This window comes from Corvus brachyrhynchos, unplaced genomic scaffold (assembly GCF_000691975.1).
Source record: "Corvus brachyrhynchos isolate BGI_N302 unplaced genomic scaffold, ASM69197v1 scaffold101, whole genome shotgun sequence".
Lineage (NCBI taxonomy): Eukaryota > Metazoa > Chordata > Aves > Passeriformes > Corvidae > Corvus > Corvus brachyrhynchos.
In genome coordinates this window covers 9,634,777-9,648,589 of record NW_008237239.1, presented here as the reverse complement: position 1 = coordinate 9,648,589, position 13,813 = coordinate 9,634,777, and the positions used below count along the sequence as shown (strand labels likewise).

The window sequence follows — 13,813 nt, the reverse complement described above, 5'->3', positions numbered from 1 at the left end:
CTAAATTAGAAGTTTCTATACAGGCTCTCCACTCCTTCCTTATCCTGCCCCAGAGCCTGTAATTTCTGCAGCTGTAGTGGTTGTAACTGTGAGCAAGCATGTGGTTGTGTGTCAAATCTGTTACTGTTTGTGTGACCCTAGAGGGAGTTCTCTGTTCTAGGTGAATAGAGAGCCCAAGCTACCATTTCATGAAACTATAGACTGTAATACATTTTATTTTAGTACTGCTTCACATTTTAGAGTTACACAAAATATTAGAAGATGGGTAAGAACACAGAGGTGCTTCTTCTATTTTTTCCAAGTATTAAACTCCTTCCAGATGGCTTGTCCTGGTGCCTGTAATATTCTTGCTTGGTTCTCCTAATAAGTGATCCTGGAGCTTTAAAACACAGCTCCCTCATAACCCCATTTTAGGCTACAGCAAACCTGATTCTCTATCCCTTCATTTCAGTGGGGTTTTGGGTTTTTTTTTGTAAATTTAACTAATTGCTAGTTTTTTCTAACATTCTAAAAAGAAAGTAATGTTAATGGCCGACTCCATCTGCTTTCTAAGCAAACAGCAGTTACAGCTTGTATTCAAATGAAGTGAGTCTAGGACTTAGGTCACTAGAAGCCACTTGTTCTTTGTACGTCTAAAAAGCTGATATCTAGTGGTCTTAATTAACTGCCAGCAAAGGTATTCTTCAAATCTGTGCCATTATGGAGCCAGCGTTGGCTTTGGGACAGAGCAGCATTTTTGCATGCCTGGGGACAATGCAGGCACAGGGATCTTGGATTTCTGATACTCCTCTAACAACTGGACAACTATGGTGAATTTAAATTTTAATTTTTTTTTTCCAAGATGGAAGAAATGTACAAAAAAGCCCATGCTGCTATACGGGATAATCCAGTCCATGAAAAGAAACCCAAGAGAGAAGTCAAGAAAAAGAGGTAAAATTCTCATTCCTTTTAACATCTGTGTGACTTCTCTGTTGGAGCTATCTTAGTTACAGTAAAACAACTAATGCAATTTTGCAGTTTTGTCAATAGTCATGTGTTCTAGACCAGATTAAGATACATGCAGTTCTGTATAATTTAGGAGTTAACTTTAGCAGTAGGAATATGAAGTTCAAGAGCTCTTAAGTATATAAAAAAAACAAAGTGAAGAATCCTTGTGGCATGAATAGCTAGAACAGTGTGTAGCTTCAAGTCTCAGTGTTTTCAGTGGGAAAGCTGCTTCTCTTCAGCTGAGAGCTCATTGATTATTTTGTCAGTACTAAACTATTTTGATTTTTCAAGGGTGTGGGAGAAAAGAAATAAGGAACAGCTATCACACTGGGCTTAATAATGTCTTTACTTCAGTCTCAAGAGAGTACAGAGTTTATCTCTTGAGAAATTAAAACTGTCTAACCATGCCTTTTTGTGGTGCCCTAAGTACAGCCTTCAGTCATTATGAGGAAATAAAGCATGTTACAGAAGTGGGAATATATTCTTCCATTGCACTCTTAACCACAGTTGTGATGCACTGCATGTTTCTTGACTACATGTTGCTTTGGATCTACTGTACCCTGTGCTTACATTGCAGATGGAACTGTCCCAAGATGTCCCTTGCCCAGAAGAAAGACCGTGTTGCTCAGAAGAAGGCCAGCTTCCTCAGGGCCCAGGAGCGCAGAACTGAGAGTTAAGACAACTTCCACGGTTTTCTGTGAAGCTTTGGAAAAAGTGGCAATAAATTTATTGAGGAAGCAACTGTGTAAGACCAGCTTATTTGTATAGTTTATAAAAGCAGAGAATATATTTTATGATCTAGATAGTCTGTACCTGAAGAGTTTTTTTTCTCCTCGTTCTAAGTACTGTGTGAATTGAGTTTTCACAGAGAAGAGAGGTGACAGACTTCAAAGACGAAGGCTGTTGCATCAGAATTACTCCTGTAAGAAGGGGAAGGAAATCAATTAGATTAATTTTTGGCAGAGCTAGTATCAAGGACTAAATATAAGAGCTTGCTGCTATTAAGTAGAGAAGGATTTAAAATTCTTAAGCTGAATACTTCACATTATTTAGTTGATCAGAGAATTCACTTTTAAGTTGCATGTACAGGAGTAGGTATGGAGGCCTTGTCAAGGAAACATTTGTGAGACTCCCTGGCAGTTGCACATCAGAGCCTTTCCTCCTTGAATCCCCACACACTCACATGCAGCCAGACCATGTTCCCTTCCCTTTCACCCGTAGGGTTCCCTTAGCAGAGCCCATGACATCCCATTCCACAAGGCAGTTCATTCCTGGTGCAGGAACAACTCTAAATGGTCGCTCTGAGGAGCACCCCTGGGCTTTTATACCCTCACACTCCTCACCCTATCCCCCATGCCAGTCTCTACCTCATTTTTCCTCCTGCCTCCCCTCTCCATGTCCATCCACCTCACCAGTCACTGGTTTTCATCTCCTTATCCTAAAGGGTGGCCCCCACCTAGAGCCCAATGTGTGTTTCTTTCTGCAGCTTGCAGGCTGAGCTGCCTGGAAGAGAAGTATTTCTCACCAGCCTTGTCCTGCCCTGGTCCTTTGTCTCCTCCTACCTCTCAGTTTCTGTGTGCCAATAGGTTTCCCACTAGACTTAGAGAAATCATTTGCACAGTTTAAACATTAATCAAGGAGGCTACATGGAGGAATGTTCTGCTCTAAGATACTGGTAGTTGGTGTAAATACTGCTACTGAAAAAAGAAAAGAGGCCTGTGATTTATTATAAACAAAAGTGTATTTTTTTTCCAATGAAAGCTTTGATGCAACAGTAATAAAAATGAAGATTCTGTACAACAAACTGCACTATTAAACATATTCTCCCGTTGTTAAAATACCCAATGATGTTGGGTATTTTAAGTAATCTCTGCCCAAATAGCAGTCACTGTCAGCTTTTTTCACCAAGAACATGACCACTTTACACTTTCAGTGCATTGCTCGTTACAAATACTTATTAGTTCATAGTTGGAGCACATTAGCAAGTTCAAGACAATAGCATGGGCATAGTATTTCTTAAACTAAAAGGCTGGTGTTCACAAAACAATGTTAACCCAAGCTGCATATTATTACATCTGGTATGGAGAAACTACTTTATTGTGGTCCTGTAGTTCAGTTTCATCATTCTAGAAGTGCATTTGAAACAGGATACCTAGAGCAATTAACCTTTCAAATATGTAAATAAAGCTTGTTCTTCTTACCTCTGGTGAAAATGAATTAAGGGGCCAGGATTCAGAAGTATACAGATGACTGCCATTAAAATCATGAAGATTGAACAACTTTGTACCTAAAGCATTTATAAATTAAACATTCAACAGGCAAGTATTGAGCATGTATTAAGGTGTTTTATGGACATCCAATTCTGCATAATTATGAACACAGCTGTAAATCTGAAGAATAGGGTGCAGATTAAAGGTAGTAGAGTGGTCATGCTTTGTGGAGTGCCAGGATCAGATTATGTTTATTTACTCATGGCTTGAGTTTTAACAATGACTCAGAGATGCTACTAGAAAAAAAGAACACACACACTGCAGCTCACTTAGTAACAGCTAGGAATGAGCTGGAAAATACCTCATAGGCTCCTGTTTGAGCAATATTGCACAATCCTGAGCAATCCAGCTTCTGTCTTAAAATTCAGGTCTAGCTCTTGCTTACACACTTCCTGCAGTAGTTACGATTGAAGTACAGCTGAATGTGGAGGGACAGTAAAGAGCCAAGACTATCCACAACTATTAACTTCTTTCTCATGTCATACAGCAGATTCCTACACTATGCAAACTTCCCTTTTTAACTGGTAGGACACTTCTGCTATTCAGTATTTTTAAAAACTAACTTCAGTTTTCATACTATAGCTTAGTCCACAAACTCCTTGCTTTTCAATATTTGCTACAGCTAAATTTGGGTTAAAGGTTTCCAGTGAAGTTCTTGAAATGGATGCTGGTATTGCTGCTAAACCATATAGATGACTTTAAGAAATAATACTCTAGAATTCTTGGCTCCCAAAGGGCTCACCATACAATGACAATTAAAAAATGTTGAACTACTTAAACATTCAAGACGTAAGCATGAGGTAACAATGTGTAAACAGAATCTGATTTGTCTCATATTACAACCTATACATTCTAGAATAAAATTCTAATTTTCCACAGTTAAAAAATTCTTTAATGTGCAAATTCTGCCATGCCAAGGTATTAGTAAACTTCAATCTCACAGTTCAGTTTATTCATAACAGCAGCTTGGACTTGGACACATTATTTGCAGTAGTGGCAATTCTTCATAAAACTACTTAGGAGAAAAATCCTCTGCAGGTACTTCACAAATGAGCCATGTTTTTCACAGAAATGGAAGATGTTCCCTCAGCTGATGTGGTGGCACAGTGAATACTTTCATCCTGTTCAAGATCTGACAAAGTGCACAGAACAGTCAAGCATGCAGAGTTGTTGTTTCCGTAACAGCACTGAACACCAGAAGTACTTCTGGCCTCTGCTCGATCATTCAGTGGCATGTTCATTCTTCGAGAAGCCCTATCATAAGTTACTGACTGAAGGGCAAGACTGAAAGAGCCATTCATAAAATCTGAGTAAAGAAATACCTTTTTAAAAAGGTGCGGATTGTTTTTATCAAATGTCTTGGGCCACCTCCAGTGGCCCAAGGCATCAGTATTCTCTTCTGCTGCTGGAGAAGCTAAGAATCATTTGTATGAGAAATTTTCTTCCACAGTAAAGTTTTTAAGTTATTGAGTATTAAAGAATGCTCCATTTCCATCTGATTTGCTGTGACTTTCAGGGCAATGCACAAGTACAGTTGTTTCTCTAGTTCTTCATGGATATCAGAAGGAGCACCACGAAGCAGATAGTCTTTAAGGAGCTGACAAGCTTTTGCCAAGTTTGGCTGGATTACTTCAGTGGTACATCTCATTTTACTTTGGTCACATAGTGTTCTACAGTCTGTACCATAAATGCAGTCCAAATCTGAGTCACACTGACGATCTTTAATTATTTCCTTCAAATTAATTTCTGGCACAATTTTTCTCATGTCCATCATTTTCAAATCATATTTGTCATTATATCCCAAGTTTTTGGCACTTGTATCACACATCAGAAAGTTTCCATAAGGTCCATGGAAAATATCTTCCACAAATTCTAAAAGCCCTATAGCTATTTTTGCCTTTCTTGGCCATGATGGAGTGAACCACTGGTCCATGCTTCTTCTGAAGCCAGAGGGAATGAGAAGTTCTATAATCCATGGAAGGCTGATTCCATAGAGAGAGGTATATTCAACTCTTTCGGTCACATAGAGATCCCCACAAAAACCCATCAGCTTGGGAGTATGTTCTTTATCCTGCAAGATCACCATTAATAGAAACTCTTCTAGCTGCAGGAGTGCCCATGCAGATTTTGCTTCTGGCAAAGAAACTCTCCCATCTTTGTTTCCATCGGCGAAAGACAGGATGAGATTAACCAGTTCTGAAAGATTTCCTTGTTCACCCAATTTTGCCTAAAAGCAACAAACAAAAAAGATGAAGTATGATTTCATTAATTGCCCCCAATCCATCTGTCATTCTGCCTCCTGTTACTCTCCTTCTATGAACAATGGGAGTAACAGGGTACGTTCTAGTTTTCATTGGTTATTGATGTAACAGGACCTGCCATCAGGTGCGTGCAGAGCTTCCTTTTTGTTCTGTTCTCACAGGCACTGAGCATTGTAATCCTCTGGAAGTACTACCTTTCTTTGCACTTCAAAATGCAAACATTAAAATTCAAACATTGTTCTTGATCAGATCAGTCCTTAGAAAAATTGTATCAAGTAGCGTATTCAATATTGTCTACAAAAAAGTGTGCAGAATTCAAATGTTTAGATCAGGTTTAGTTTTCAGTTGATCAGACCTTACAAATGTAGTGAAATCATGTTATCAACTACGTTTTGGCCAATTATTAAAGGTACCAAGACAAAACTGGGTCCAAATCCCATAACTATACTGAAATGCTTAATTTTGTTATTTGAAGTAACCACATCCATTGTAGGACTACAGAGAAAGAAGTCATTGCTGGAATCAGAACTGTTCCATTTTTAGCTGAATGCTCACACAAAGGCAGATCAACTTTTTCCAGATTTTCCTAAAAACTACCCTAATACACCTGCTGCTCACCATTGTTAGAGACAACGCTGCTGTAATGCATCACTACTGACATCAGCCTTACATCATATTTTCTATATAAATACTAGCAAAATCTATAGACCAGATGAACGCCAGCTTCCATCATTTAAAGAGTAAGGAAAAAACCCTGATAATTAGTTACTTCAAACTTCAAGATAAGCACCTCTGGGAAAAACTATTTCTGTGCTGATTATTTTTCTAACATACTCTTGAACAAGGCTCATACAATAGGGTATTCTCTCCAGCTTCAAGAAAACAAGCCTTTCTGTCAAAATAGAATAAATAAGAATATACGTACTTTAAAAAGACCGTATACCATTTCTTTGAATTTCTCAACAGTAGTTCCTCTTGTTGGTTTATCAAATAGGACTATTTCCTTCCTTGGTTCTGGGTCAGTACCAAAATCAAGTTGAGCAGCTTCTTCCATCTGGCATTTTATAACACTTTGCAGATTTCCCCAGATTCCTAAATACATCTATGCAGAAAAAGAGGGGAAAAGGTATGATACACTGTAGAAGTCCATCTGAAGACCACCTGTCCTCCAACCACTGCTTCAAGAGTCAAACAGTGACACTGATCAGAAACTGAATCTCGTGTGCAAACGATGAATAAGGCAATTTGAACAATGGCAACTTCAAATACAACCCACTGCTGCAGGTTCTTCGGAGACACTACACTGTCAAAATACAGACAGCTTCCCAAACAACAGATTGGCATTACTGCCACCTTTGCATAGCTTGTTACAAGGCTGCTGCTTCTATCTGTGATGCAGGATAGCAGAGAAGCAGTATGCTTTGTGCAAGTATGCACATTCTGTCAAACTGTGGGAGGATTCAATATATATTATATATGTTTCCAAAATACATATATTATAAAATAAATAGATACCCCTCTACATATAGGAATAATGTATATTATTGTATATAGGTGCATATTATATGTTTTAATTTGTATTATACTGTATCTTCTCTGTATAGCTGTGTGTATGTATATATATGGGTGTGTATATATATACACACACACACGCTCTGCATGTCACAGCAAATGAAGTTTGAAATAATCAGTATTAAACAGATTCAACTTGCTGACAGTAAAGTCTACCTGGCATTCCAGACAATGACATTTCAGTGGGAAATAATAAAACTAGGTTGGATGAGTAAATCCTTACCTGGTTATTGGGCTTTGTTGACAAACATTTTCCAAAATACAGTGTTTCTTTAGCACAAAGACTACTACACGCTGACCCGTCAATAACACCCGTCTTGTATTTATCACACTGAAACAAACAGGGAGAAAAATATTTAATGAATTGCCTAAGAAAGGAGGCAAAAACTGTATCTCTTTCAACACCCAAGTTTTGAAAGAAAAATCTAAGAAAAAAATGTAAATTACCCTATGTCAAAATAATGTTAGAGACACAACTGGTTTTATCTGTAACTGAAATTATAATCTTACTTCGGCATGATGGAATATGAGAATTTGATTAAATTACATGTGGCACTGACTGAATTAGTCAAACTTCAAAAAGCTATGCTAAATATACTTACTATAATTTTCCTACAGTCATGTCCTCTGCACAGTTCTGTGTAGGTGGAGTACTGAACATACATAATCCAGCTGCCAATAAACACTACTAACCAAGAGATGAAGAGATACTTTATCCGCACATAGGACAGACGTACCTAGAGCACACAAAGAGAAAGTACTGTTTGTAATTCACTGAGCAGCAGTAAACATGATTTACCATTTCATCTTTAAGGAATTTGACTTATAAATAATGATAAAAATAAGTGATAAAATAGTGATAAAATAAGCAGACTGCATTATATGGAACATTTGCTTCCTTCAGTGAGCAAAACTGATAGGGGAGGTCAGTTTGACTTATGTAAGTGGAAGGAAAATTAAATAAGAGATATAAATAAATAGAACAAAAGGTGTCAGACCCTCACAGGGCAAGCCAGACTGCAGGAACCAATTTGATCAAAAATCATAAACTGCCAGAGCTCAATTAAGTGCATTTTTCCCTAAGACTAGTTACCTATGTCCCACTCATGGTAAATCAAATCCAACAGACCAAGAATTTGGTCAAAAAATAATCTGTGTTAATGTGTAAACACACAAGATAGATATACAATTAGCAGGGTGGATTTCAGGATCAGGTTTCATGCGCTGAAGTCTCTCTCCTTCCTTGAAATGACACCATTTAATTATGCAAATAAAATTCTTCTGTACTAGCCTCACCTTCAGTGGTCTTTCCCACAACAGTGTGCATGACTTCCCTGTTGTTTCTGTGGCCTCACATAGACAGTTTTCACAGGGGCAGAAGGAAAATCTATTTATAAATTAAGAACTGAGGGAGAGCTAAGTGTCTTGCAAAGTAGGAGGGATGTTTTGATCCTTTCCTTCTTCTTTTTTCCTCCTCATCAGAGAGTCTGGTGTGCTAACAGGTTGATTTTCATACTCACGTCAGGATTAGAAACTAATTAGAAGGTCAGGATCAGCTTTAGCAGCAGGATGTAAGGAAAGTGCATGACAGCAGCTATATTTGGTCAGCATTTGGTCATTTCTATCAGTATCCTAATCTTCAGTAATACCTATAAAAAGATACTCTTGAAGATTGAGATCATATATAATATATACCGAATGTGCTCCCAGTTTCCTCTAGAAGAACTTGCTAAGCCAGATATGATATTCTGCATTTAGTAAATCTCAAATAATTTATCTTTCATTTAAAATATTTCAATTTACCCAGACTCCCTTAAAAATCTACATAAGCTTTTAGCATCCACAACAAACTTTAGCAATTAATTTACAGGTCTACTATCCACTACCAAGGTCAGGCACTGGACTTTATTTTACTGAAGTCTGATTCATATTAACTTTGTTTGATACCCCCTAGTTCATGTATTGGAAGAGTGAACAATTTCTGTCCACTCTGTCCCCGTCTGACATGATTTTGTAGGCCTCCATAACACACCTCCCTGTGATGTCATCTCTTTTCCAGACTGACAGGTCCTAACTTGGCTGTTCCTCATAGAGAAATTATCCCATATGTTTGGAAAAGGTTCCAAGAAAAGTAGTAATGATGAGCAATTTTGCCATCACACATATACACAGAACTGTAGCAATGTAAATAAGCAATTTTTTTTTAATTAGAAAGACTGCAATAATTTATTAGAATTTATTAAAATATGACAAACAGCCAGCATGCATTACACCCTTTCTATTGGAAACAAAAAATCCAGAAAAAGTCAGTTTCAAAAGACCCAAAGATGATTTCAATCCATAGAGCTGTGGTCCTGCCACATGCCTCAGCTGTGCATCCCTATTCCTTCACACCTTCACAGACACTCACTTGACAATCTTAAAACTACCCGGTTAAAAAAAGAGAGAGTTACAATTAACTTTTTATTCCAGTGATTTCTTTTAGAGACAGGTTTTATAATTTGGGGGGTTTTAAAGCTGTTTCTAATAACCCTGTTATGTAGCAGAACATGAAGCACAGGAAACTACTGGTAAAATCTGGGGAAGATCAACAGAAATGAAACTGACAATTTTAGGGAAAGCTGTTTCTTGTGTAAAAACTGCTTGGGAACCAAAGCTTCTGGGACAACAAATCCTCCTCATTCCTCAGTGCTTCTTGCTGAATCCTTCCATGAACCTTTATAATACACTTTAAACCAAAGTGCTACTTCATGAAATTTTGTATTATTGTATGCATTTAGTACAACTTCAGAGACCAGCAGTGGCCTGCAGGCCTCAGGACCACTGCAGAATATTGACCATACTCACAGTACAGATACTGTATATATTGTCCTCCTCCTTAGGAAGAAAGAGAATGTACTTGAGACCGAAAATCCTCCCCAGATGCCATCTGACTACATCATGTATTTGGCAGGAAGTTCCAGAGAAGCTAGATTTATTTTGAGCTCAGCACTGTGCCAATGGAGTCATGCAGCTTTTGACTTGCAAAAGCCACTCTGCCAGTTCAGAGCATGGACAAACAGCATCCCTCTGCTTACAGACAACCAAGGTTCCACTCTCTGGTTCAAAGGGAATTACTTTTCTAGTAAGGACTTCCTCATCATGCTCAGGAAAACGCCTGATCATTATTTGATTTCTTCCCATACATTCCCCTACCAAATTTTCATTTTCTCCCCAGAATCGGTCTGTGAGTGTAGACACACTTAGTTTACTTCATCTGGCACGTGCACACACTGTCCTAATGCAGGAACATGGATTTACTGAGCCTGGTTTGGTCACACGAGTGCTGATGCACCCAGAACACAGAGGACTTACACCTACCATGCAGATCACGGGAACACATTTCTGAGCAAGATGTCCCAGGCAGTGCTTAGGGAGCAACACATATAGATGGGCTCCATTTGAAACTGTGACAAACTGCCAGGAAACTTGTAATAAGAACATTTTTAGGGCAACAGAATGACTGAGAGTTCCAAAATTATCCAAAAAAGAAAGAAAGTATTCAAAACAAGGAAACAGTTTCTTTTTTCATCTCTAGTCTTCCATCAAGATTTAAATGTGAGCCAGGGAATGCAAGAATGAGGGAAAGCACTTGTAATGCTTGATATTACAGATTCAACTTCTTCCATCACTTGTATATTCTGCTAAGTCATGTGCACTGAATAATAATCAGACATTCATCCCCTGAAATAGAATTGGAAAACCTCTTCTTGCAAAACTCAAGCCTGGATGCACTCCAAAGCATATGGAGAGTAGTGAATCAACATGCAACATAACTTGACAGATTTTTGGTGAGTCTACTTTTTATTTAAAACACTTTTATGGCTAAAGAGTATGAAAGTGTTTCTTTGTTTAATAGTAGAGATAGCTTAATTCTGGAAAGTATTCCACATAACCATAGCGTAGTAATCTTCTCCAAATCAGAGTTGCTCTCTCCACTCATCTTACATGCTCACAATAGAAAAGGACAGATAAAAAAAAGTAGGCCAATCATGCTAGAAATTCTGTTTTGTTCTCTGTTCAGGTTGATTTGTCTATCACAGGATGCACTTCAGGTAGGCTGACATGATGTCTAAGAGCATTAGCCCACACTGTTTTGGATGCCAGGAACAGGAGACATTCATATCTCTAAGAGCAGACAGTGCATGCTTATGATTATGCCAGTGTCTTGAATTATTTTGCATCCTGAATAACCAAACTGAGTAAACAGAGCTGAGGTATCTTTTGAAATAAAATAATGACCAAGATGGAAAATGGGACATCTCTCCTTAAAACGTTAAGCAAAACAGAAGGGATTAAAATCTTAGAGCAAAGAGACTATACAGGAAATTTCTGCTGTGTGGGGCTTTAGACTTGCTTATTCTTTGGCCCATCGAAGACAGTCTCTTGTACATTACTGCAGTCCATGAGGCACCTCTAAAGAGTCTGTAAACTTGGTCCAGAATCTATAAAGGCCAAACTTCCACACGTGCAAGTGCTCTTTACATGATTGTTGTCACAAGCAATCCTGCTGGTTAGTCCTCAGCCTCACAATGCAATTGCTAACTACAGCTATCAGAAAGAACTTCAGGACAACGTCTCTTAAATTTGGGATACTAACCTCTCCTTGTAAAACAAAATCCCAGTGTTAATCACCCAACTGTAAAATCCTATAAATACAATTAAATTATTTTGTGGTGTTTAAAAGTTTGTCAGGTTTTAGGGTATTTTTGTTGTTTTGTTTACTATTATTACATGATCTGCAGTCTAAGCAACGGCAAAGTTTTGTACTTCAGAGTTACTATTCTTCAGAGTGACAGAACTTTAACATTGACTCAGAGAGTCCCTAACACTAAGTTTTGGGCTGAGCTAAGATATCTAAGTGTGCCCTGCTCCTTTTACACGAGCTGACACATGGAAGAACGTCTTTTTTAGGCTCAAAAATCATCAACTGTTTACCTATGGATCTTGCATTCTGCACAAAAGCTAAAGCATGTGTAAATCAAGAGAATATTTGCCATAGAATATCTGTTGCAACCCAGCTCGTAACATCCTGCTCCTATTAGGGCAGAAATCTAGAACAGGTATTAAGTTTTGTCTCACAGAACCTGATGTTCTGGTGATTCATTTCACAGCATAGTTTTCAAGAAGTCTGGAATGCCAGCAAAAGCTGGAATTCACTCCGTGATAACCTTCCACTGTACAAACATCTTCCCTGGTGTGCTACTTGAAATGCTGCATAGAAACACTACACAAGTCTTTCCACCTTGATCATAATCCTCAGTGAGTTAAGTCTACCATTTACTTAGAGACCGTTGGCTTCTTTGGAGACAAATCTCAATAAAGCACTCAGCAATTAGTGTAGTGAAATCATGACTACATTTGTCATGTACCAACAGTAACACGCAGTGACAAGAAACACCAATATATTGATAGTTGCTGCCATTCTATGGATGCATCAGATGTTAACATACATTCACTGACAGAGAAAAACATGTTTATGTTCACAAAGCCACTATTAAATCTCCTAAAACAAGTCAGCAGAATATGCAAAATTGGCTCTCAGTATAAGAAAGCACACACAGAATTTTTTTTTTTTAATCTGCAATAGAAACAAACATTTAATTTCTTTGGCTTTTCTAATAAATAATTTTGCAGTCTTCCTGTTTCTTACAAGATTTTAAAATAACATTTTGCTTGGAAGGCCTTAAATTAAATTTTGAGAAGAAGAGCAGAGAAGAATGTTATCAGATATCACCATATAATGATAAGAGACTACCAAGGCAAAGGAGGCAAACAATTTGGAGACTTCTAATTTGAAAGGTAGCGTATAGATTATGAATTCATTTCTATTTGTATTGAAGGCTTTATCCCATAGGAATCCAAATATTATACAATTGTCTACTTCGGTAAATAGATCTAGAGTACTCTTCTTTGGTTTAAAACCCAAGTGATACTGACCCAGATTTGCAGGTACATACCATGAAACAAATACTAGAGGGTAAAATTTTATCTGTATGCTTCTCACTAAACATTACACCCCCGCTCTATGTACTTCTGAAAAAAGAACAAAATTTCTTCTCATTTGGAAAAGTTCCAGATGAGGGGAAATTCAAACATTCAGGATTTTAAAATGCACCAATATGAGGTTTAAAATTTTTAATCAAATGATCACTAAGCATACCAACAGATGACAAACACATAAGCAGCATATATAAGAAAAGTAAACATTATTTATATCCTCCAACACAACAGATGTTCACCTTATTTAAAATCTAGTTAAAATATAATCCAACTGATAAAAAGGAAATCCCGTGGATAAACCATTAAGCTACCACAACGTCGTAACTAACTGATATTTCACAGCAGAACTTCCTACTACACAATAGCCACAGCACTTCCAACCAAAACAGCCTTACTCTGCTAACTGAAGTAATGCAAACATGTACCTGCATATAGAAACACAACAGTGTGTCTACGAACATACAAGGCAATGCATGGAGCAGCAGAAGAAAAGTGCCCGACATTAATTTTTTTAGAAGACACGAAAAAGGAATATGAACTGCTCATCCAAGCTGTGGTCCGCGCGCTGACAGGATGGATGGCTGCAGCACCGGCAGTAGGTGTAAAGGAGGGACGTGGGGCACAGCTGGGGGGTTCCCGGGCCGCGGCAGTGCCCCACTGGCAGCGCCGTGAGCCCGGGGA

At 38.1% G+C, this 13,813-nt stretch overlaps 2 protein-coding genes across 2 annotated transcripts in view; one reads left to right on the top strand and one right to left on the bottom strand.

The window, feature by feature from the left end:
* Nucleotides 1–1,733, top strand: part of RPL5 (ribosomal protein L5) — a 13,238-nt gene extending 11,505 nt beyond the window's left edge. The window contains exons 8-9 of the mRNA XM_017729907.1: nucleotides 842–930; nucleotides 1,565–1,733. Of these exons, the coding sequence (XP_017585396.1) occupies nucleotides 842–930; nucleotides 1,565–1,664 (189 nt within the window). The 3' untranslated portion in view covers nucleotides 1,665–1,733. The remainder of the gene's footprint in view (nucleotides 1–841; nucleotides 931–1,564) is intronic.
* Nucleotides 1,734–2,709: 976 nt separating this feature from the next.
* FAM69A (family with sequence similarity 69 member A) lies at nucleotides 2,710–12,734 on the bottom strand. The gene is made up of 4 exons (XM_008630271.2): nucleotides 7,693–12,734; nucleotides 7,314–7,421; nucleotides 6,444–6,620; nucleotides 2,710–5,484 (listed from the first exon to the last, which is right to left on the bottom strand). Exons 1-4 carry the CDS (start codon nucleotides 7,753–7,755, stop codon nucleotides 4,672–4,674), a joined length of 1,161 nt encoding a protein of 386 aa, XP_008628493.1. The 5' UTR covers nucleotides 7,756–12,734; the 3' UTR covers nucleotides 2,710–4,671.
* Between the last annotated feature and the right edge of the window lie 1,079 nt (nucleotides 12,735–13,813).